General features: G+C 33.0%; 2 protein-coding genes and 1 long non-coding RNA gene across 20 annotated transcripts in view; all 3 read right to left on the bottom strand.

Annotated features, from left to right (window-relative positions):
* Positions 1-179: 179 nt before the first annotated feature.
* Positions 180-13,554, bottom strand: LOC143346865 (zinc transporter foi). Of its 8 annotated transcripts, XR_013080522.1 has the most exons (13): positions 12,981-13,554; positions 10,572-11,302; positions 7,880-7,944; positions 7,528-7,759; positions 7,276-7,445; positions 6,996-7,199; positions 6,066-6,195; positions 5,671-5,940; positions 5,416-5,592; positions 4,848-5,035; positions 4,589-4,768; positions 4,162-4,448; positions 180-2,766 (listed from the first exon to the last, which is right to left on the bottom strand). XR_013080522.1 is itself a non-coding variant. In XM_076775437.1 (12 exons), exons 2-11 carry the CDS (start codon positions 11,290-11,292, stop codon positions 4,622-4,624), a joined length of 2,304 nt encoding a protein of 767 aa, XP_076631552.1. In that variant the 5' UTR covers positions 11,293-11,302; positions 12,981-13,554; the 3' UTR covers positions 180-4,448; positions 4,589-4,621. The 8 variants fall into 8 exon arrangements, 7 of the variants coding, with proteins under 7 accessions (XP_076631552.1, XP_076631559.1, XP_076631553.1 ...); XM_076775437.1 differs by having other exon boundaries at positions 180-4,448; XM_076775444.1 differs by having other exon boundaries at positions 180-4,427.
* A 1,449-nt stretch (positions 13,555-15,003) lies between these two features.
* On the bottom strand, positions 15,004-20,509 carry LOC143347255 (uncharacterized). The gene is made up of 2 exons (XR_013080567.1): positions 20,375-20,509; positions 15,004-20,095 (listed from the first exon to the last, which is right to left on the bottom strand). It is a non-coding gene; the product is annotated as an uncharacterized LOC143347255 (long non-coding RNA).
* Positions 20,510-20,619: 110 nt separating this feature from the next.
* The window catches only part of Liprin-gamma (liprin protein kazrin), a 181,871-nt gene continuing 177,894 nt past the window's right edge, over positions 20,620-24,596 (bottom strand). For all 11 annotated transcript variants that reach the window (XM_076776290.1, XM_076776288.1, XM_076776298.1 and 8 more), the window contains one exon: positions 20,620-21,006. In XM_076776290.1, the coding sequence (XP_076632405.1) occupies positions 20,773-21,006 (234 nt within the window). In that variant the 3' untranslated portion in view covers positions 20,620-20,772. The remainder of the gene's footprint in view (positions 21,007-24,596) is intronic.

The following is a 24,596-nucleotide window of genomic DNA, read 5'->3' as shown; positions in this document are numbered from 1 at the left end:
CATAAAAGCATAATTCGGATTTTATTAAAGCATTTAAGGACAGTGTTTTTTTCTCTTTTAAATAATAAACTTTAAACAATAAAATATTTCCTCGTATAAAATCAACAGATTTACTATTTCTATTCTTATTACGGATGAAAAAATAAAATTTTTTTTAGGAAATATATTTAAACACATACTATGTGAAAACTAATTTTTATACTTAGCATTTGAATTTGTACAAACAGCGCAAATCATTTAGCTAATTACACCAGTATTAATATAAGATGCAACTTAAGAAAAAATGTTTGCTTACAAGAATACAACGCTTTTTTTCAATTTTTACATTTTCTGTAAAAAAATACATTGTTATCGATCATAGCATTAATATTAATATACAAACAAAATAAGTGTCATAAGTAACTTACAATAAGTAGATGAGGTTTTACCGTGATTTGGTTGCTTAAATGATACAGTTTTTAAGTAATAGAGAAAATACGTAATACATATTTGCAACGAACTTTCAAGCTCGTTAGAATAATGTCGATACAGTGGCGTAGCTAGAAATTATATCACCCGGGGCGGTCTTTGGATATGTCCCTCCCACCCCCAAGAACACAATACACATAAAGCATTCTTGAACAAAAAGATAGAACTTATAAGGAGAATGATAAAATTAAGATACCATGCTTATCTTTAAAGTAGAAAAATTAACTGCAATTTTTATAATGTCATTTTCCTTGCTTTTCGGCTAGTGAAATCTTTAATGACACATTCGAAATCTATTTCGCCTGTCGATTGTTACATTATAGATAGTATGGCAAGATTTCTCAATCACAATGTGCTCACAGTAGATCTTAGATAATTCTTTATAAGTTTTAGTTTAGAAAAGTTCCTCTCGCATCTAGCAATACTAATATCAAGCACTTCTTCTCGCCAAGGAAACTTTCTTTATCAATGTAATTGTGAAACAAGGTCATCATATCTCGCTGACCTATACCACTCAGCAGAAACCTTAGTTTCTACGAAGCAGACCTAACCCATGCTATTTAGCGAAGGCCATCGCATCCCGCTGATTTATACTACTCAGTAGAAACCATAGTCGCTATAAAGTAGACCCATCACGTTTCGACGACCTATGCTACTCAGCGGACACCTCAGTCACATATTCATTTTGACCCCATCTAAAACCAGATGTATACAGGGTGTTCGGCCACCCCTGAGAAAAATTTTAAAAATAAGACGAAAATCAAGAATACCAATTTGATGATGGACGCTGCGTTAAAAAGTTATTAACAATTACATTCAAAAATTTCAAATCGTTCTGGAAAAATTATTTTCGGTTGCGAGGGTCAATTACAATCATTTTTGGTCATTACACATACTCTCGAAATCCTACTCACTTTCAAGAAAAAAATTCGAGAAGGCACTGAAATTTTTAGACGAAATTAAAAAATTTCAAATCATACTAAAAAAATTATTTTCGGTTGCGGGGGTCAATTACAATCATTTTTGGTGAATAGACATACCTCCGAAATCTTGCGCATTTTCGAGAAAAAAATTCAGTACGGGCGGAACTTTAAAAGTTAATAACTTTTTAACGAAGTCTCAATCAACAAATCGATATTCTTGATTTTCGTCGTATTTTGGCCTCTAGAATCCCCCATTAAAATTTTTCCCAGGTGTGGGAAAAACACATCCAATATACAAGTTTCGTTATTCTACGTAATCCTGTAACCATGGTTACCAAAACATTAGTCTCGAACTACTTATACTCCAGTTATCATTGCAAGACCTTAACTTAGTTCTTTGCATTTAGTTAATTATCACCAATCACGCAAGGTAGCCGAAACCTTCCGTACAGTGATTGTGATCGTGATCTAGTTGAAAAAAAGTTATCTCTTGAATCGCTCTGTTCGATAATAAAAACATTTCTTGTGGCGGACCGCCCCTGCATCACTTCCAGCTACGCTACTGTGTTTATGATAAATGCAACGGTTTAAAATTATTGTATACAACATCGAGGATAGAAATCTTATTTGAAGCTTGATTTTAGAAAATTCAAAATATTTTCCCATAGCTATGTATACAATTTTCGTTAATTCACGTAAGTACAGCTAAAAATATTGAGATTTACAGCTATAAATATTTGGATTTTACGTTTCAATCGTATGTTATGGTACAACATGTAATTACTGATTAGAAAAGAAATGTAATTTAAAGAAAATGAATTTGGTAATTACAGTGACAATATGAGAATACCTTAAAATTTGAATATATCCAATCATTGTGAATGGTGTATTATCTTTGTACCATCTTTATTTATCTATATTGATATTCGATAAAATCATTTTGTGCACAAGCATATTTGGAATTAGGTAAAACTAGAATATACTATAGCACTGTCAGTAAATATCTTACTTTATAATTGTTTTTGTTTGCACCGATTGCTAAAATAAAATCTTGTATATGCATCTTTCTTGTAGTATCATAATCCAACATTTTGTGCAAATACATAAAGAATAATTATTATAAAATAACTTGAGATAAACGAGCACCAAAGTTTTGAAAACATTATTGTAAACTCGATAAAATGCAATTGTGTTTGTTTGTTCTTTTATTTCATATTTTACGACTTAACTAATGCATACCTACTTCAACTCAAAATGATCTTAAAACACACAGAGCTTTATGTTCATTTCAATAATACAATAATACATTATGGTATTATATGTGTCAGCGATTCAATCAAAAGGTATTTATTTGAAGCCTTGTTTGGTTATTGTACTAAGATAAAGAGAATGCAGTTATTATATAAAATATATCACAATTATACTTGGACACTAATGGCCTAGGAACACATATATGTCGTGTGAATGCCAGGCAATTAACAATTAACACGTTCAATCCGGTGCATGATTTTATATATTACTTATTAAACGGCATAACCCAATATTATAAACGTTATGAACGATTGACAAATTTATTTTAGAATTATTAAAAAATTAAAGACACATTTCAGAGAAATACTAGAATTATTAAAAAAGATGTAACAAATTTATAATGCATTAAACCTAATTGAAGGAACTGAATCGAAGGTGAATAAGACAAACATAATTCAAACTTTTGGAAAAATGGCGTCTTTAGATATCTGTTTATAAAGAATGAAATATATTTAATTCGTGATTATTTACAGGAAAAATTTAGGTTAATTTTCAAGGCATCACTGTACTTTACTACACCCAGAAATGGGCAATATTGGAGTCAATGTTTTGAAATGTTTTTAATAAATTATATTTATCATTTTCATAATTACGATCATTTTGTTAATCCTTTCACATTCTGACAGAAATGTGAAATAACATCATTCGTGACATGATAAAATACGAGTGTCACTCTTATTCGGATAATGTGGCCCTTTGTGTGTTCTTTTATGTGTTACCTGACATGGTAGTCAATGTTTTAATAAGTCTGACCTACCCGTGAGTCATGTCACTCCATTACATACATATGTCCTGACCTACACGTTAATCATGCCGGTGTGAACGTGTTAAAAAATAAATACAGATCTTGATTTATGTTATCTCCTAATATAAGACTTAAAATGTTTGAAAGGTATTTCCTGGTCTGGAACAATATACAAAAATGGTGTTTGTACATTTTATCGCAGACTACCGATAATAGCTTCCTCAACATTTGCATATTTATCTATAAATATTGTGGACGGTATACGAATTTCTACCAACGTTTCATTGCATGCTGAAATGCTTAGATCTGTATAGATTCATGAATAATGAATAATTCAAAGAACAAATTAAATATCAATTTATTCATTATTAACTCGTTTAACTTCTATAACTTGGCCAATTTGTCCAATTTCAATCTAATAATTTAAAAACACATTTTTAACGCCTAAAACTTTCCGGAACCACAGAGAAATAAAATGAATATTCGTTCACTATCCAGACCAGAAAACCTTTTACGTTTAGAGAATTAGTTACGTGTAATTAAAAAGGCGTGTAATTTAATCAAAGCAATCTCAGTCAACTGTTTGGTAATACAAGCACCAAATCATTTACAATAAAAAAAAACTTAAGACAACTGCATGGCATTTTCACAAATTCATGTGATCTTAGTATGCAAAATATTAAAAACTATTTAATAAAAATTAATTATATTTACCTATCTTCGTAATGTTTTGTTCCGTGAATTGTAAAATATTGCTTTTTATATTAGTTTAAAAGAACTCAATATGTCACGAATGGTTTCTAACAAGTATACCTCAAATATTGTCGTTGTATTTGAATTATCTAAAATTCTTCGAGTTGCCTATTTCATTCGTTCTTGTGCACAGAGTGTAACATTCTTAATGTTATAAATGTTACAAAACATTTAGCATTTATTCCTCTGTAGTACCTTTTTAAGTTTTTGTAACAACAAGTGCGTTGCTGTCAACAAGTAATCTTATGCTAGACATATGAAGAAGGAAAAATAAATTGTTTGTATTATAGTAAAAGTAAATGTTGTTTCGGTAAGAATGTACAAATAAAGTTTTATTGACTCGGGTATTGACCCACAAATCGGTCTGTAGGAAGTATTGCAAGCTTACCATTGTTTAAAAAAGTTGTCAGTCTTTTTAAATTTAATCACTGAACATATTCTTAAGATCGTGTTCAAAGAACGCTATAATTAACATTATACCAAGGCCACACGATAGCCCTAATGCTTGTAAAATACATTGCCATTGAGAACTGCGTTCCACAGAGTGACTCGAAGATAATTCTGGAATCTAATAAAATATATTTGTTAATCAATTATACTTACAAAAAATTAAATCGGTAAGAAGTTATGAACCATGTACCACTTACCATATCCACTAATGCTATATATATAAACATTCCTGCAGCAGCCGCGAACATCCAACTACTTACAGCTGGAGTGCTACCCAGTAACACACCAAATATCATACCAAATAAGCAGAGCACGGAAGATAACAGATTATAAAAGACAGCCTGTTTAGCACTCATGCCAGCTTTTAACAAGACCGCGAAGTCACCTATTTAATTAAACATATGTACATCAAAACTTGGAATAATATTTAATATTTACTATTTAATCCTAGAACACTGTACTTCAATTTTAGGTACATCACTTTGGGATTCAACGGATCTTATCGTTAGTTGTACCCTCTCCAATAGTTACAATCGCGCACGGAAATTTAAATTCAAATTTATAGTTTCTATTCTACAAAGTTTTAAACAAAATGGTATACCGAGTAAGTTTAAAAAAACCATGTTTGAGTTTTTAATGTTTATATTTTCCGTATTCCAAAGAAATTAATAACTTGTTAGAGAAGCATAGAAATTGCTAGTTTACTAAACCCCAAAGTATGGCATTCTAGAATTTGTAGATATTTATATACTTAGTATAATGTACCTATTTCATGAGGTAATTCGTGGCAAAATACTGCTATTGCTGTAGAAAAACCACCTGCAATGTTTGCTGAGAAAGCAGCTCCTATAGCCATACCATCTGTAAAATTATGCAAGCCATCGCCCATTATTACCATCCAAGCAACACTTGACATAGATTCTGGCGCAGAATGGACATGACCTAAAGAAATTCAAGCATTATATCCCTTAATCATCGAAAATGCCAATAATAAAATCATAGTATATCACTCGATTATACCATGTGAATGAGTATGGCCGTGGTGTTTTGTTTCATGCTCGCGTATAATAACGGTGTAACTTTCTGATTTGTTTAGCGGTATGTCGGCACCATCTGTATTTTTCTTAGTATTTACAATTGTATCTTCTAATCTCCAATCCTCGTGTGATTTTTTCTCGACGTCATTCGTCATAATTTTCGAAACCGAATTACAGTTTGATGTCAAAGGTTTCTCCTCTTCAATGACTGGAGGTCTTTCATGATTATTATGTTGACGATTATGATGATTATCTGAATTGAAAATACCTTCTTTTTAAATGATAAACTAATTACCCCTTTTCACAATGTTTAAAATGCAAAATAAAAAATATTAAACGTTTTACTAAAATTCTGAACAAATTAAAATAGTATTCTACCTTGAGCATCCGTATTAATTTCATCGTAACAATACGGATACGACGAATATTTGTGTTTACAAAGTTTCTCTCCGACAACATTACTGTTCGGCCCATCTGTTTCTCTCATTACTCTAACACGCGAAGGAAGCTGAAATTATAACAGTTTACCCTCTATTTAAAAATATGTTTGAACTGTATACACACGCGTTATAAATAATAATTTCTAGTTGTGGTTTGGTGTAAAATAGTTAAACTAAATTCGTCCCCATTCTTGAACATTTTAGTTAATTTATTTTGGTTCTTTTTAGCAATGTATTGCACAGCTAGTTACGAAATAATCCGAGAGATAGCAACCGGCCAATTTTCAATTTACTTATGCTAATTTCCTCTTATGATACTTTTATTTGTTGTACTATAAATAGGGCTTGAAAAGATTCCGAAAGTGAATATTTTAAACGATTGTATAAAAGTTCTAGTCGAAATTGTTACGAAGAACTTTTATTCTAAATAACTGCTATAAAGAACTAATATAGTCCAAAATTAAGGTTCTAGATTATAACAACTTTCAAGTCTTGATTATAGATTATTGTTGAAAGTTGTAACAGCATATCGCTGAAATCCATTGTTAGGCGAGGTTTATGACAGGTCATAAAACTCGTCGTACTCATACCTATCATAAATTTTAGAATTTCTAATCAGGAAACGGCACATACAGGTAAAAATATGCGGAACCATAAAACTGTCTTAAAATTATTGGTCGTTTGTATTGAAAATAATTCTTGGAGTGCAAAAGGCCAAAGAATCTCGCTTTCTTTACTCCTCCATTTAGGATCATTAATTTATTTTGAATTTGCCAGTACCGACGAAAGATTTAAAAATTGGTTGAAACGTTTAAGTATAAGAACGGAATGTTTGAAAAAGACATTTGTGTTTAATACTTATATTTACCTTATTACGACGTTGTCGACGTTTTCTCCACTCTGCCAACAATGTCAGAGCTTTCTCCGTAAAAAAAAATAATACAAGACCTATCATTGCAACTACTCCTTTCCACATATTCATATTGTGTTGTTCCTTATGATTTATTATGGCATGATCATTGTCATTATCATCATGACCATGTTCATGATCGTGATTATGTGTCGTCATTGCCTGCAATAGGAATATAATACTGAGCTAACTAACGCCGGTTATTGCGAATTATTAAATCCTTAATATAAAATCTTACATGTGGTAACAAATGAATAAGAGCATCACCGCATAGAGTTCCTACAGCAAGAGCAACTAGAAACTGCAGTAACTGATGATAGTAAACTTTACCCATGCAAGGTATAACGGCTACACCAAGTAAACCACAGAGACTGATTATTAGAATACTAATTGTAGAATAGGCCCACACTAAACAACACAATAACATATTTAGTATCGCGCCATGATCAAAACGCGAGACCTTTATTTGTGTCATTTTACAATTCTATACCTTGAACCATATTACGTGTTACATCATCTCCAAAGTATTTATTAACTGTTACTGGTTTATAATTCTCTGGCACAAGAATGCATCCATTTCTTTCTGAACTCGATTCACCTGCTAATTGGTAAACAAGAGCTGGACACACACGTTCAAAAAGCCAACTTGGTAATGTTGAATTATTATTAGTGTAAGGCATATCTCTTGCAACAGTACTTAACAATTCTCTACTATTTAAGCACTGAAATAGCGGGACAGTCATTTATGAAAAATATTTAATGATTTAAAAGAAAACAAATCTATTCGATTTTTCTAAATCTAAATAGTAAAATGTAATTTGTATTATTATAATTTATCTTACCCGTTCCTTTTTAGTTTCATTTTCATATTCTGATAGGCCATTATTTTGTATATTTTTTGATTTATCTATAACAATAGAATTTATGGACAGATATAAATGCATGTAGAATATACAATTTCAAGTGATTATAGAAAATAAAAAGGATCATAACATTTTTAATGAACAGAGACATAAAATGCACTGTCTGCAGATTATTTATAGAAATTGTGTTCACCACAGCAATTTAATATGTCTCTAGACTTTTGATATGCCTTTACAGAGGAAAAACCATAGCAGGGTACCTATCAACAGCAATGTATTAATACTATTAACTATTTACGTATGTGTAAAATAAAATACTTTTTAACGAAAGAAAACTCGATTAACATATTACTAAGAATGTATCATTTGATACCTTTTGATATAGTTTCAATGCTTGCAAAAATTTTATATGTTGCATGCTGTTATACATAGCAGATAAATTCCAACTATCTGCACGGAGGATAATGTTACATAAGATATAACTATTTCAGTGCTGCAGTCTCTTTGCAATCAACAAGGATAGTATCAAATTTTGTTTATTCTTTCTTATATCCAACCATATTATTTTTACTTTTATTTCACGTATGAATTTCTTTGAAAAGGTACTGTGAACATATTTTAATAGAGATCCGAGTAGCAGTTCAATGAAATCAATAAGTAACTTAATGGATCAATTAAACAGAAGTCTGAACCTTCAATTTAAGTTAAATTATTATTATCAAGATGATTCCCAGATTGAATCAATTTAAAATATTATCAGACTGTACACATATTAAAACAAATGTAGATTTATATTTATTGTGATTGACAGTTGTTAATTGATAATTAGAAATGGTATGTCCACATCAGATATACATTTGATCTTGAAATACATATGTATTATCGTGCAGATATACAAGATAGAACATTTAAAATAGGTCATCTAGATAACTTATTTATATTTGAAAATGGGAAAAGTGTTTGAGACAAAATTTGGTTTATGAAGAACATAGTTTAACGACGTTTTTGCAATTTCTGATCAATACTTTAAACACATTAAGTCTTCCATTTATTTTTAAGTGAAATGATGTACTTCCTAATTAACTTTTTAATGGAAACTTGAAATTGTTTCTAATATCACGAAATATTCAGGGCCACTAAAAGGCAAAAACTTGTTTGATACTTGATGAATGAAACTTGTAATTTTATTACAAACAATGCATTATTATTTCTGTAATACTATTTCTAATATTAATTTATACATTTTTTTAAATAAATATGAGAAGTATATTCTATAATAATAATTTTAAGGAAATACAGTAAAGTGCACCTGTTTTGTTTAAAAATGAAACTCTTATTGCGTGAAGATTCTAAAAATATTACTAAGTTTCTATTTATAAGAAGTATGTATGATTAAATTTGAATCAATGAAGATATCAATTACACAGATAAGATTGTCATATCATGATTGTGATTTACCATATTAGCAATTGATCTCAATTAGGATAGTGATTAATTCTAATCTCAGGAATGTATGTTTTTATAATAGAAAGTACAATTACTCTTACGTTTCTGACGAGTATACTCGTCATGAAAAAAGCGCAAAATTTTGCGTTATGACGAGTATATTCGTCATGAGTAATGGTAAAATTTGCAGTTTAAATTGCAATTTTAGTGAAAACTAAAATATATTCGTAAACTTCAAGATGTTTGGAATATTATGAGGCCCGTCAAAATAAAAGGAACAAATAAAAGTTTATAAATAATTAATATAAAAAAAACCGTATATAGTATGAATTATTTTTCGTAAATGTATCGTTGTCTTTTATTGGTCATTACAGAAACAATTACGGATTCATATATTGTTTTAGACTATGCAATAAGTGGCTCGCCTGGTAATAAAAAACGGGACGAGGGTCCTTTCGTTTCTTTTTTACACGTATTCAAAAGGTGGCGTTTTTTATGTATTTTTTCGTTCATATGCAAAATATTTATCTTAATTTGGGTAAATAAATAAGTGTGAGTAATGAAACAAAAAAATAAAAGTCATTTTATTACAACCTAATTTCATATTACACATACTCTGTGTTCGACGAGTATACTCGTCATCGCTAAATTTGTGCGATGCAATTTAGATACGCATTTTCCAAAGAGATCGAAATAGTTAACTGGTTAATCTATTCACGAATTTTAAGTTGATCTATTGTAAAATTTATATTTCATTTCACAAATTAGAAAAATGTTAAGTTCAAATCATGAAAAAATGGTTCCAATGTAAAAAAAGATTCATATATAAGTAGAGTCAATTATTTAAAGATGCAAGTAAATTCTTTTGAGCACTTTCTTGTTATTTTGTTCTACAATATATTAAAACAGATTACAATAATGATTAGTTTCTTTTTTAAATAAATTTCGTTGTTATTTTGCAATTTTTTTGGTCATCTGACAGTGTGTCATCATAAATGACCCACTATCTAAAAATAGCCAACTACAAAATCTTAAATGTGAACTAGGTATATGAAAATGCAAATTCAGAAATTGTTACATCTGCTCCTTGAAACAAAATACATTTCTTTTTTATCTGGTCTATACTAACTTTGGGTAATTTTGAACTATAGGACATTGTATTTATTTTCCATTAAAAAAATTTATACATATATGATGTGAAATGAATGTAAATGTAAAAACTTACCTAATGGATTTTCGTGTTGACTAGTAACAATACTATGATCATCTATTCTAGATATATCTGTTAATAATCTTAGCAATCCCAGCTTCTTTAGTAGCTTTTCAAAACCTTCCATTGTTACACTTTTACCATCTCCATAAGTTTCAAAAATTTTTGTTATGAAGTACTTCTCATCTATTGTATCAACATTTCTTTTTCTCCTAGCTCCATTGATAAGATTTTGATCTTTAACAGATCTTATAAAATTCAATTCATTGTTGTGACTTATTTCAATTTGGCCTAGTCTCTCTATTATTTCTAAATCTTTCAAAGATGTAGAATTTTCTTCTACTACTGGAATATGATCATCTTGAACATTTTTATTACCTTTCATATTATAAGTTTTTCTTTTAATATGAGGTTTGTTTATAGCAACTGGTACCAACAAGGTAGATGTTTCATTAGTATCATCAATGTCTAATACATTAGAAAATTTAACAGCACCATTTTTATGAGCACCTAGATTATTTAAATTTGGTTTTCTCATATCCTTCTGCTGTGTTTCTTTCAATTTTATTAGTAACCGAAATGGTTGCAATTGTTTATTAGGATTTCGTAAGTCTTCAGAATTCACAGAAATACGAGTTGCCTGCCCTGTTGTTGAAAATTCAGTGTGTGCTGAGCAAGGACTATGTGTAGCACATAAAACACATACCACACAAACTGTGACAAGATGATGCGACATATTGAATTTTCTGTAAAATAAAATAAAAAATTTCCATTTAATATAATGATACATGATTTTTGTTGTATTTTGATGAATCATACATATATCATTTAACAAAATCTATATTGTAATGGGCAGTTACTTGTTTGAAAGCCATTATATCAAATGAATGGTAGAATATTATGCTAAAAAGGAAATACTTATCTAGCTAACAATTTTAGTGATAATGAATCCAATGATAGTGGACAATGTCATTGAGTTATTTAAAGAGGAAATTACCGATTGAATGCATAAATTTTATGAAATATGACTCCATTTCAGCAAATAAGCTTTAAATTGCACTTTTATAGAAACAATATTATACACTTTAGATTATGCACAAATGATAGATAAGCTTTATGAGATGCACCTTTAAAGTCCAATAGTATCACAGATAGTATATTGTCATTTTTGAATCATTGTTTTCAATATTAGTTTATCCATTTCTTTAAATAATTATGAGAAACATATTTTATAACAATAATCTTAAAGAAGTATAGAAAAGTACTATTGCTGTATTTTAAAGCAAAACTTTTGTTACAGGAAGAAACTAAAAATATCACTGAGATCCTATTTATAAAAAATATGTACGATTAAATTTGGATCAACAGAGATATCAGTTACAGATAAAACAATATCTAAAAGATATCAGTTACAGAGAGGTCAGTTACTGATAAAAAAGTTACAGGTAATATTGTAAAAATATTACAGATAAAATAACGTGATTGTGAATTACTACATTAGCAATTGATCTGAATTTAAGTAGTGATTAATTCTATTCTCAGGAATATGAATGTTTTTGCAATAGAAAATATAACAGAAAGTAAAATTATTCCTTGCTCTGAATTTGTTAGCAAATTTCTGTCAGAAAATTATTCCAATTGTAAAATTAACGTAAATATATTCAAATCGTGTAAAATAAAATTCACGAACTTGATAATTACCATATTTGTAAAGCTCTACTATATATTAACATTTTATATTTAAGTCGAAATTAATTTCATATTATAGATTGATGACGTTTAACTCGATGTTAACGAAATTAAAAAAAAGAAAAATCTAAAAATGTACATAAAAATATGTCCGTATCTTGCAAACTTATTTCATTTATTGCCATACCATATATTCTCGTTTAAAAAGCAGATGCATATATTCATTTTATCGTGATTAAATACTACTATATATGTTAGTGTAAAGCAGAAGTATCGCGGGTAAACAACGAATATGTTCACCGAGTATGGTGATTAAAGTCAACGGTACAGACATAATTAATTGTAGTTTGCGAATGGCCGTATAATTCGATAAACAACGAAAAAACATCTATTTCGCAAAGCAAATGCAACGTAAACGATTTAAAATCTGTGCTCGGTGTATCGTATCCGGAATAGCAAATGTGTTCGATTTCGCGGACGCACCATGAAAAACTGTATTTTTAGCTGTCAAAAAGAGAAAGAGATCCATGGTTGTCGCCCTCCTTACCCTACCCCGCTAATATGCGCCCCGTAACAGAATATAGAATTTAGGTTAGAAAGGCAGCCTCTTACTTTAAAATAAAAAAAACGATATGTCAAGATTTGGCTCTGGACCCGGTCGGTTTTTGTCAGCATGCGAAATTCGATAGTGGTCTACCGGATGATAGAAATATATACGAACTGTCATGTAATTACCTTTATTCGATCAGTGAAACGAAATTCCCGCTAGGAAGTGGCATATGCTAATTGATCGGGACGCGCTCACCAGCTTGCGGAAAGCTCGCGAAGTCCAACGAAAACGTAAGAGGAAGAACCCTTGGACAGCCGTCACTGTCCCCTTTCTTCTCTCCTCAACCACCACTAAACCAACTAGCCGCGTGTGTGCAACAAGTATACTATGAACATAGTCTACCATTAAAACAGAACGACAAACTCTTAAATAGGATTCGTTCGATTTGTGTTACGCAATCCCTGAAGCCATTGGAGGCGAAGGGAAGGGGCAGCTTAATTGTCATGTTTTAATGAGTGAAAATATCAGGTTGGTGCTTATGATACGTCGTTCTTTGAAGTTCAATTTCGTACACAATAAACCGAATAAATTAAACGACGCGTATTTATACAAACTATTATCGAGAAATTAATCGTATTACGTGGAAATTGATATAGTATTTAAGATCGCTTGAGATTTACTTGAAAGAACTTGCGAAAATCGATTGACATTCGTAGCACTCTACTGGACGATTTCGGAAGTTCACATTTCTGAGGTTACATATTTCGTTGCGTTGTGTTGTTAGCACTGTTACGTTCTGTGCAATGGACTAAATTAATTTTCGCCGACGAAGCAGAAGATTATCAACGCCGGCTATAAAATCGCAATCAACTGTTACGCTATCGCGTCAATTTAGATTTAGTACATATGGCGCCGCGACGGGAAATAATGGGAACTCGATTAATGACCATCGAGTACGCGATCATGTAACTCCATTAAAATTCGGAGCGAATTCAAACGAACCAGCGTCTTATAATGTACATCGCTATTGTATAAGATTCAATGTGGGCGAACAATAGGGGAAAATCAATTGCGTACGAATTAATCGATAGAAATAACGTATAATAACGATAAGTTAATAAATATTTTGAAAATGTTTATATTTGTGGTGACTGAGTAAGCTCCTAGTCTGTTTTCTGTTTAGTTTATGAACGCTCTATGTTCATGATGTATCTAGTTGCCATAGGTGGCGACGCGAGTGTTGCACCATCTGTAGGGGTAATATATACTAGGCGCGCGGAAAAGATTCTCACCAGAGATGCTAGAAAGGCACCGAAGGTGCTCTCTCACCTATGTCAGATCACGCGTACGTGAGCTCGTGGAGTTTCGGAAACCCGACAAAGACAAAATGACATATGCCCTCTTTCTCGATTCACCGAAGCTCAGAACTATTCCACGACAAACTTGAGCGTTTTAGCACCAGAGGGTTCGAGGTCGGTAAATAAGCGCCATCTAGCGTTGAAGATAACGAACTATTCCACGACAAACTTGGGCGTTTTAGCACCAGAGGGTTCGAGGTCGGTAAATAAGCGCCATCTAGCGTTGAGGATAATGAACTATTCCACGACAAACTTGGGCGTTTTAGCACCAGAGGGTTTGAGGTCGAAAAACGAGCGCCATCTAGCGTTGAGGATAACGAACTATTCCACAATAAATGGGCGGCTCTTTCGACTCCCACGAGGCGGTTCGAAATTACTACACTGTTTGAATATATCAGATATAAAGCGATCCTTTCGCTGCTACACTTTTTCTAAATTCTTTCTTAGCTTTTTATGATTTTTAAAGATTTTAGCAAATAATACTCGCAATTCTAGTATAATTTGACGCTAAAGTTTATGTAATTTGCACATATAGAGTATTTGTTCGAAAAGTTAGAATCGAAATATTTCGAAAGCGCATTTTCTCGGTTTCAAGGGGGAAGCACAACTATCATATTTATATTTTATTTGTTAAATGTTTTCAAGGTAATCTGAAGATCAATTTTGTTTTTTTTTAAAGATAGAAACGTATATTTTTATTTACGATTTTTTATTCTGCGGGAGGAGAGGAAACACTTTTGTACGGCATACTTTTTTATGGCGCTTCAAATGAAATTAAATATCTTTTTTCGGTCTCGTTGAAACAGAACCAAACGTCGAAAGAAAAGGGAACGTTTACGTTGCACAGAAGTAAAGGCATTCATTTATTTCATTTCTCCCAAATATTTAGATACACTCACACAAATATATACAGACAACACTGAGCACATTTACAATGTTTCTTTCGATCATTGGTCATGTAATCAATTAGACATCCACAAGCGAATGTTACAATTGTCTTCGATTAAAATACTTTAGTCGATCACGAATATCGAATGCGTAAAATCTGCCGTTCTCGCGGTGAGCGTTAAATAAATTAGACCTAAACTAATTTATCCAAATAAATTACTTAGGTATGTAAAAAATATAATTAATTATAGTATTGATCTATCGTTTAGCCGCGACAAACGACGATAATACTGACCCAGCATCGAACGACTCACGGATCGAAACTGTCCAACCGAAATAAATTACCACTGAGCATAAATACGACGAAATTTTCTTTTTATCTACGAATAAATATTCAATATTTAAATTTTTATCTACAGAACGTCTTGGATATTACGCAGGTGTAATTATATTTAATTCTGGCGTGCATTCGGATCGTTCTCGGCGTCTTGGATGATCGATGATCCAGAATATTTAATAATAATTAATATCAACTTGTATAAATACATCGTCGAATAATCGGCTCGTGTACGCGTTTGTCTTAATAGTTATACAATAAATTACAGCTTACATGTAGTTAACGATCACTCGACTCTGACTTTAGCTCAAAAAAATAATCTCTGACGAATGTTGCAATTTGCCGGATCCGTCTTATGAAAAATCATGCGAAAAATCGTTTCTTTATGTGCGTTCGAAGGAAAAATATTTCGTTTATACGTGTTCACGGCTCCCCGGGTTCAGCGATTATGTACAAATATCACGAACGTAGAAAACAATAACGAAAATGCGTAAAAAAAATAGAAGGTCTCGCGGTGACCGAGCGTGATTATATACGATCGCAAAAATGCAGAATACGTCATTTGTTTATTTCACTTGGTCGTCGGTTTCGTCCTATTCTATCGTGTCGATAATTAGAATAGATCTTTGCCTATTCTGTTCCGTGATATACTCTCAACAAACAGCGACTGGAATGTACGTTTGTCATCGATCCGAACTGATTTCTAATATTTGTATACAATATCAATGGAAGCCCCTATTGCTTCCTCCCCATTTAATTGGCGATATTTAAACGAATGATATTACTCTGATTAATCAGTCAATTGTCATTAATTGTTTAAGGGTTCCTCTGTAACGTATTGTTCGATCTCTTAAGACATTACACCTCTATGCTACTACATTTGAGCTTAAAAGTTAAATCCTTTCTTATTCTTGAGAGATCCGTCAGTTTCTAGGAATCCTACGGTACTCGAACCCAAACAATAGCTTCGTAAAGAATTTCTGAACAACGCTAATCGATTAAGTTTTGTAATTGTTAGAAAACAGTCAGAGAAACTGTTTTGCAATCGGTGTTCCGTTAACACTAACGCTGATCACAGATAACGAAACACTCCGACTGTAAAATCATGTAATTTCGTAGATCCATCACTGAAGTTTATATATTTTTTTCATTTCTAATTGGTCATATTTCCTTCGTTGATGTTCCGAGTATAATGAAGAGATGTTTTAGTAACTTCATATTTGGCAGCAATCTCATGTATGTTATGACAATTGTATACAGGGTGTTCGGCCAGCCCTGGGAAACATTTTAATAGAGGATTCTAGAGGCTAAAATAAGACGAGAATCAAGAATACCAATTTGTTGATGGAGGCTTCGTTAAAAAGTTACTAACAATTAAATTTAAAAATTTTAAATCGATCTGGAAAAATTATTTTCGGTTGCGGGGGTCAATTACAATCATTTTTGGTGAATAGACATACTCCCGAAATCCTACTCAGTTTCGAGAAAAAAATTCAAGAAGGTGTGAAATTTATCGACAAAATTAAAAAATTTCAAATCGTTCTGAAAAAATTATTTTCATTTGCGGGGGTCAATTACAATCATTTTTGGTGAATAGACATACTCCCGAAATCCTACCCAGTTTCGAGAAAAAAATTCAGGAAGGTGTGAAATTTATCGACAAAATTAAAAAATTTCAAATCGTTCTGAAAAAATTATTTTCATTTGCGGGGGTCAATTACAATCATTTTTGGTCAATAGACATACCCCCGAATTTCTATCCACTTTCGAGAAAAAAATTCGAGAAGATGTGAAATTTTTCGGTGTAAAAAAAATTTTCCAAATTGTTCTAAAAAAATTATTTTCGATTGCAGGGGTCAATTGCAAGCATTTTTGGTCAACAGACATACCTCCGAAATCCTACTCAGTTTCGAGAAAAAAATTCCTTACCGAAAATAGAATTTCTGGCCAGAAATGTCTGCCTGAATTTTCATGCGAATCTTTAAAACGTCATAACTTTTGAACGGATTGACGGATTTTAATGTTTAAAAAAGCAAACTACGCGTATTTTAGTGGAGAATATGTGCAAATCGCAAAAATATTCGAAAAGTTGTTCTGTAACCTCGCAAAATGAGAAAAACCCCATAAAAATGGTCCAATTTTCAAACAGTCATAACTCCTACAATTGTGAATATATTTCAATGAAACTTTTTTCTGAAGTAGAGCCCATAGGTACCTACAAAAAAGTATTAGACAATTTTTCTGTAGGACGTCAAACAAAATTATCAAAAATGAAAAACGAATTTTTAAGAAAAATTCAGTACGGTCGGAACTTTAAACGTTAATAACTTTTTAACGAAATCTCCATTAACAAATTGGTATTCTTGATTTTCGTCTTATTTTGGCCTCTAGAATCCCCCATTAAAATTTTTCCCAGGGCTGGCCGAACTCCCTGTATAATGTCTCCTTCTAAGCTCGTGTTGCTAAATCCTCGTATTTTTAACACGAAAATGTGGTTCGTTTTGTACTCAGTAGTATGATCAGTAGACTCGATTATACTATCACCTATTTATTTTCTTCACCGATATGGGATGCTATTCGACTACTATTTCTAAATTTAAATGTAACTGCATCCTTTAACATTACATATTCGTGAACCTATTTCTACACAGTTTTGTAAACGTTCTTTATTTATGTCGAATTTATATATCATCCTAGACCTCCCTTCTAACTTTCATCAATTATTCAGACGAGTTTTAAGCTTCCTCTCACTGTTTATACTACTGATACAAACTCCATGAACGGTACTGATTCTTTCATTTCGAGCTCTACGAAACTGTTCCTGATATCTGCAGTATGCCCTACAATTCGTATGTAATTCACAGTTCGAAGCAATTATATCTCGCAGGATGTTCGATCAAAGATTCAGCCTCGGATCGAGATATTAATTTCATTAACTAAAATGAGCAAGCAGCTTTCACGTTCAAACGATATCGACCTAACTTCTAAACGAAGTAACAGCTCGTTGTCCGGTTAATTCTGCCGTTTCAGAACTTCACCTATCCGACTTCAAGGCTCGCAGCAAATTCTAGGATTCAAATCCGTCGCGTATTCCCGATAGAAATCGTTTTTGCAGAATAAATCAATTAGTCACGCTCTCGTACGTTCGAAACGGACGCTTCTTATTTTCATCGTTAGTTAACCACTTATAAACAAAACCGTCTCGTTAGGCATAGCTAGTTCTGCAACCCAGATCCGTCATCGTAGAATTAGCTCAGACGTGTGTTAATCCTCGATAAAACTTTTCATCATACAGATCGACATTCCTTAAATTTACCACAATACATTCGAACACGCGAGAAGACTGATTCATCTTCCAAAATACATCACAGCGACCTTCTTTAGCTTCCAGGATTCTCACCTTAATCTATTGCCCGTTCAACAGAAAAGAAGTCGTTTTAGCAGATGGCAATTCCCCAATTAGATACAATCTATACGAGTCATCGTTTATGTATAGAAATAGCTTTTCCCTCCTTTTGAAGACTTTGATATTTGCAATTTTAATAAAAGCTCTGTTACTGGTTTTTCAACCATTAGTTTTGTTCGAGTTTTGATCCACTGTGTGCATCATCTCTCCACAAGAAGAAGGCACAGCGTGTTTACATCCCCACTTTTGCTGCAGTCCGCTGATTGGCTGTCACAAATTTTTGTCATCGTTTTCGTTAATACCTGTGAGTCAGTGAACTGCAACAGGAGTGGAGATGCAAACTCGCTGTGCCTTCTTCTCGTGGAAGAATGGCAGAGTTTTAAAAAAAGTAATATTTTCCGTCATCGTCGCTTCTTAATTAACTCAATTTTTGGTCTCTGTTTCTGTTTTTATTCTCCTGGTAAAACAGAAACCAAAAATTTCGTGGCACAAAATGTCCAAGACGAAGTCTGGAGACGCCAGGCTGCATCGCGAAGCACGTATCAGCTTTCATCCAATAATGCAAACAAATTACATTGGCCAAACCGTGTGAAACACTGTATCGTGCTTGAGATAACAAAGCACAATCTCAGGAAGGTAAAGAACAAATAAAACAAAATCACTGGACTCTCTGGGACCGAATTTTCAGTGGTTGATCAAATTATCTATTGCCTAACTTCGCTTCTAACACAATTCGAACGCTTATATTTACAACATTCATCTAACGAACTATATATGTTAAAGCATTTGATATAATATAATACATACAACAAAGAGGATGTCTCTGATTTTCCTGGGAAAGTATTCTTTTCTTTTGATGAAATTTACCAGAATTACACTTCATCAGCTGAACACTAATTAACCAGTCATGGGATTTTCTTTGACAATGCAAAGATTATTGGATGAAAGGGTACTTTCCAAAGAAATATGGAGAAGTCATTGAAGTATTCAAGCACCCTAATAACAATGGTGATACAAGCCACCAATCTGGAGATCTCTCTTCCAAGTTTCTAATTCTTCAGCTGACTGATTAAAAGTAAGATCAGTAAGTACTATAAATGCTCTTACCATTAGGAACATGAGCAATCCTCCATTTGCACGATGCTTGAGAAACGTTGGAACAACTTCAAACTACAAGACACCAGGCCTGAAAGCCTCGAACCTCTGAATACAGCTATCCCTTGGAAAATGGTCGATTGCTATCTGCACCAGCTATTGGAACTGCCTTACTTGACCCAGTGGACAAGTGTGTTCATGTATTTATACTTGGGGCTGTTAAAAAAACAATGGTGGATCAACTTTCAATTACCCAGTTTGGATAACTATTAAATCTTCTGTTCAAATGCTTTTGTGAGCCATTTCTGGCACACGTTTACGATAATTGCAAAGACCCATGTATCACACTATATCAAATGTTTAATATTTCATTAGGTGAATGTTACAAACGTAAATATTTTTGTCCCCGATCCTATCTGAATCTGAACACAGTGGATGAGCTTATCGCGTGAATTTCGAGCCACTTCGTCTCCAATTTGAACGGATAATAGCTACCTATTAAACGAGGTAACGGCTCGTCGCCCCGTCTTAGAATCGCGTTGATCGTTGGGGAACGTTAGCAGAGACTGCCCCGAGGCCAGCTAAGCCAAGTAAGTTCTGGGATTTGTCTTTTGATTGCCAGCAGGGTCGTCTTTCGTAGTGCACGACCATGTTTCCTCGGCGAGGCTGCCGTATCTCTGAACGCCCGGGAACGGTGGTCCCGTGCTCTGCGGCGAATAATAGCCGCCTTTTAGCTGATAGTAATTCCCCGTTTGTTGGTACTGGTACTGATCGCTGGGCAGAATGTTACTGTAGCCGGAATAGGAGCCGTATTGCGACGAGGAGTACGAGGACGAGTATCCCCGTTCGCTCAAGCTTCGATAAGGCCCCGGATGTTGGGGCCTACCCTCTTGTCAAACGGGGGTGCTAACAGCAGCGGTTGTTATGTAATCGATGTCGCCGATGCTCTTCACTCTACGATGTCTCTTGTTCCCGGTGATGGGCCTCGGTGGTAATTGCGGGGGTGGCGGTGAATTGCTGCGTACGCTGCTCATGTATTGGCTAGCTAAGCTTCCTGTGTCCGACGACGACGACGGCGAGGCCTTCTCGCTCCTGGGCCGTAGACCAAAGGCTCGACTCAACGATCCCTGTGAAAGGATGCATACGGTTAGAATCGTCGGTTGGAACACCCGGTACCGTGGATCTCGAGGGGCTGGCGCTACAGTAACCCCTCGCTCGACCATCAACCCTTAGACAGCAATGGGAGCCATTCCCGCCACTGTTAATGTTTATTCAGTACGAAGACAAGCTACAGTTACTCCAACTCTTGAACGTTTAATATACAGGGTGTTCGGCCACCCCTGGGAAAAATTTTAATGGGAGATTCTAGAGGCCAAAATAAGATGAAAATCAAGAATACTGAATTTTTTTCTAGAAAGTGGGTAGGATTTCGGGGGTATGTCTATTGACTAAAAATGATTGTAATTGACCCCTGCAATCGAAAATAATTTTTCCAGAACGATCTGAAAAATTTTAATTTTGTCGAAAAATTTCACACCTTCTCGAATTTTTTTCTCGAAAATGGGTAGGATTTCGGGGGTATGTCTATTCACAAAAAATGCTTATAATTGACCCCTGCAACTGAAAATAATTTTTCCAGGACGAATTGAAATTTTTTTTTGTCGCCGAAAAATTTAGGCATGTCGATTTCTCTTAAAAATTAGATTTTAATTTTTGGTAATTTTATTTGACGCCCTACAAAAAAGTTGTGTAATACTTTTTTGTAGGTACTCATGAGCTCTCCTTCAGAAAAAAGTTTCATTGAAATATATTCACAATTGTAGGAGTTATGGCTGTTTGAAAATTGGACCATTTTTATGGGGTTTTTCTCATTTTGCGGGGACAAGGACCAACTTTTCGAATATTTTTGCAATTTGTACATATTGTCCATCAAAATACGCGTAGTTTGCTTTTTTAAACATTAAAATCGTCCAATCCGTTCAGGAGTTATGACATTTTAAAGATTTGCACGAAATTTCAGGGAAGCATTTCTGGCCTCACATTAGATTTTCAGTAAAGAATTTTTTTCTCGAAAGTGGGTAGGATTTCGGGGGTATGTGTAATGACTAAAAATGATTGCAAACGACTCTTGCAACCGAAAATAATTTTTCTAAAACGATTTGAAAAATTTTTTTTTCTGCCAAAAAATTTCAACACCTACCCGATTTTTTTTCTCGAAAGTGGGTGGGATTTCAGAGATATGTCTATTCACCAAAAATGCTTATAATTGACCCCTGCAACAAAAAATAATTTTTCCAGAACGGTTTGAAATTTTTGAATTTAATTGTTAATAACTTTTTAACGGAGCCTCCATCAAGAAATTGCTATTCTTGATTTTCGTCTTATTTTGGCCTCCAGAATCCTGCATTAAAATTTTTCCCAGGGGTGGTCGAACACCCTGTATAGTTACTTGTTAGTTACTTTCACTTATTTTTTTTATCAAATATCGTTTATTGAAAACATATTTTTAAACAGACTACTTGGTGAAGATTGAACTAATTTTTTTATTAGATCGCCACTAATTTCTAATCTAAATTTTTTTAATTTAACTGTTTAATAACTTTTTAACGAAGCGTCAATCAACAAATTGATACTCTTGATTTTCATTTTATCTTGGCCTCTAGAATCTACCATTACAATTTTTTCCGGGGGTGACCGAACATCCTGTATTTGGACTACGTAGGGGTTGTTTCCATGACTTTGGGGTAGTAATAAAACAGCCATTGTCTAGACACATATCTATTTGGGATCGTTATCTTGATAAAAGGTGAAATTACTGCGATCCATGTAATAATTGATGTTGAAATAATTTGTATTTGGACTCACAAATACGTTGAAACTTCTGTATTTGCACATATATTAATTTTTACAGAAAAGAGAATAATTACTATTATTTTTATATAATATTGTGTTGATTTACTGAGTCAACTAATACGAATAAAATAAAGTGAAAATGAGTCTGAACAAGACTTTGTTCGAATCATTTTCGAGAAACCTATAATTAAACTCACAAATTTTTTGATAATACTTTCACGAAGATACAACGAGAAACACAGAAACTTTTAATTTGCATTAAAATCGTTCGAGCTGGAGAAATATAAACAGTGGTGGGGATGGCTCAGTTTCTTAGATCGCGTGTTACACTTTTGTCTTGAAGCGAGGGACTACTATAAATGTAAGCGAATTTCCTCGTTCTGGCATTAAGCGAATAGTTCCCCGAAAAAGTACGTATGTTACTTTAATTCATTTTATCGAGGAACTGTGTTTAGTATGACTTGATTTATAGTTAATAAATCACTTTCTTCTCAGTGGATTGTTATTTATTTCTTAAAACAATCAAAGGGCGTTGTTACAAACGTTCGAACCCCATTTTATTGTCTAATTGTGGTCAGTATGATATGATTTATTTTAAAATAAAAACAAAATATGTCACACGCCTTTTTCCTAGGGAACTATTCAATTAACGAGGGATTACAGTACTATTTAGCAAACTTGGATACCAAAGACGCCTGAGGTGACCAAGTATTTGAGATGATGCATCGAAGTGAACGTGTGTCTGAATTGCTAAAGCCTGTAGCATCGAAACATTTCGAAACCAAAGCAACAGCGACCCCTGTCACTGTGTACTCGTTTTTTCTAGTCTCGTAGATCGAAATTTTGTATTTTGGGTTTCGAAACCGTTTCGTACGACGATGATCGAAGAAAATGACGGAAGGATAGAGGGATCGATCCTGAAGTTGGACACGACGAAGATGGGGATGCACGTGCATGATCAATGACACACTGAGCGTACGATTTCTACGTCCATTGTTCGAAAATATTTAAAAATTTGTTGAGAGGCAATTATTTGGAAGCTTTCTAAAGGACACGAAGTATCATTGACAGCTAAAAAGAACACTTCTAACTACTTGTAGAAATGGTTTAATCGATCATGGATTCCTATAGATTGTGTATGAATCGAGAAAGTACTCGCAAAAATATAATTTAAAAATGTTATTGACAATTGATTTTGGAGCTAGCGTTATTTTTGTGATAAATGGTCAGTGATCTTGGATGGGAATTTACAAAGCTTTAACTGTTAAAATATTTTTAATTTAATGATATACTTGATAAATATAAATATCTGAATGTTTTAAAAATGAAGATAGCTGAAAATCGGGATTATCATAGGATATAGTATATGATATAAATGATCAAAAGTTTTAATTTTACTCTCTGAAGGCTCTGAAGCATTTCTTTGCTCTCATTGATCTTGTTTTTGTCTTTGCAAGATCGAAGTGAAGAAAAAATGGCGGGACGAGAAGTATTTTTCTCAGCTGCCAATGATAATATGTCACGAGGTTAGAGGAAGATTAGTCGCGTTAGAAGTTTATTGCAATCGTTTAACCGTCCATTGAAAAGCAAAAGATAAGATCCAAGATCAGAAGCTTTATATTTTCATTTTCTTTAAAAAATTAAAAGAACGTTTCAACCAGCGAACATGGAACTGTTTGCGATTAAGCTACAGAAAACAACGAATAAGCTAGTAATTAGACTGCGGATTTTTATGTTATATATTTTTCATATTCCATATGTTTTGCATATTTCACACAAAAGGCACATGACTGAATAGGTTGAATATTTTCCTCGTATTTCATAGTGAAAAATTTTAATGAGAGATTCTAGAGGCCAAAATAAG

This window comes from Colletes latitarsis, chromosome 10 (genome assembly GCF_051014445.1).
Source record: "Colletes latitarsis isolate SP2378_abdomen chromosome 10, iyColLati1, whole genome shotgun sequence".
Taxonomy (NCBI): Eukaryota; Metazoa; Arthropoda; class Insecta; order Hymenoptera; family Colletidae; genus Colletes; species Colletes latitarsis.
Note: the sequence above shows the minus strand (reverse complement) of the source record. Positions and strands in the feature narration are given on the sequence as shown.

What these genes read in the sequence shown, in the direction of transcription:
- LOC143346865 (XM_076775437.1), bottom strand. Translation starts at nt 11,292, where the DNA reads ATGTCGCATCATCTTGTCACAGTTTGTGTGGTATGTGTTTTATGTGCT. An exon ending in ATGAAACTAAAAAGGAACGG is followed by an intron (nt 7,760 to 7,879) that starts GTAAGATAAATT and finishes CCGCTATTTCAG; the next exon opens with TGCTTAAATAGTAGAGAATT. An exon ending in CGAATTACCTCATGAAATAG is followed by an intron (nt 5,036 to 5,415) that starts GTACATTATACT and finishes TTAATTAAATAG; the next exon opens with GTGACTTCGCGGTCTTGTTA.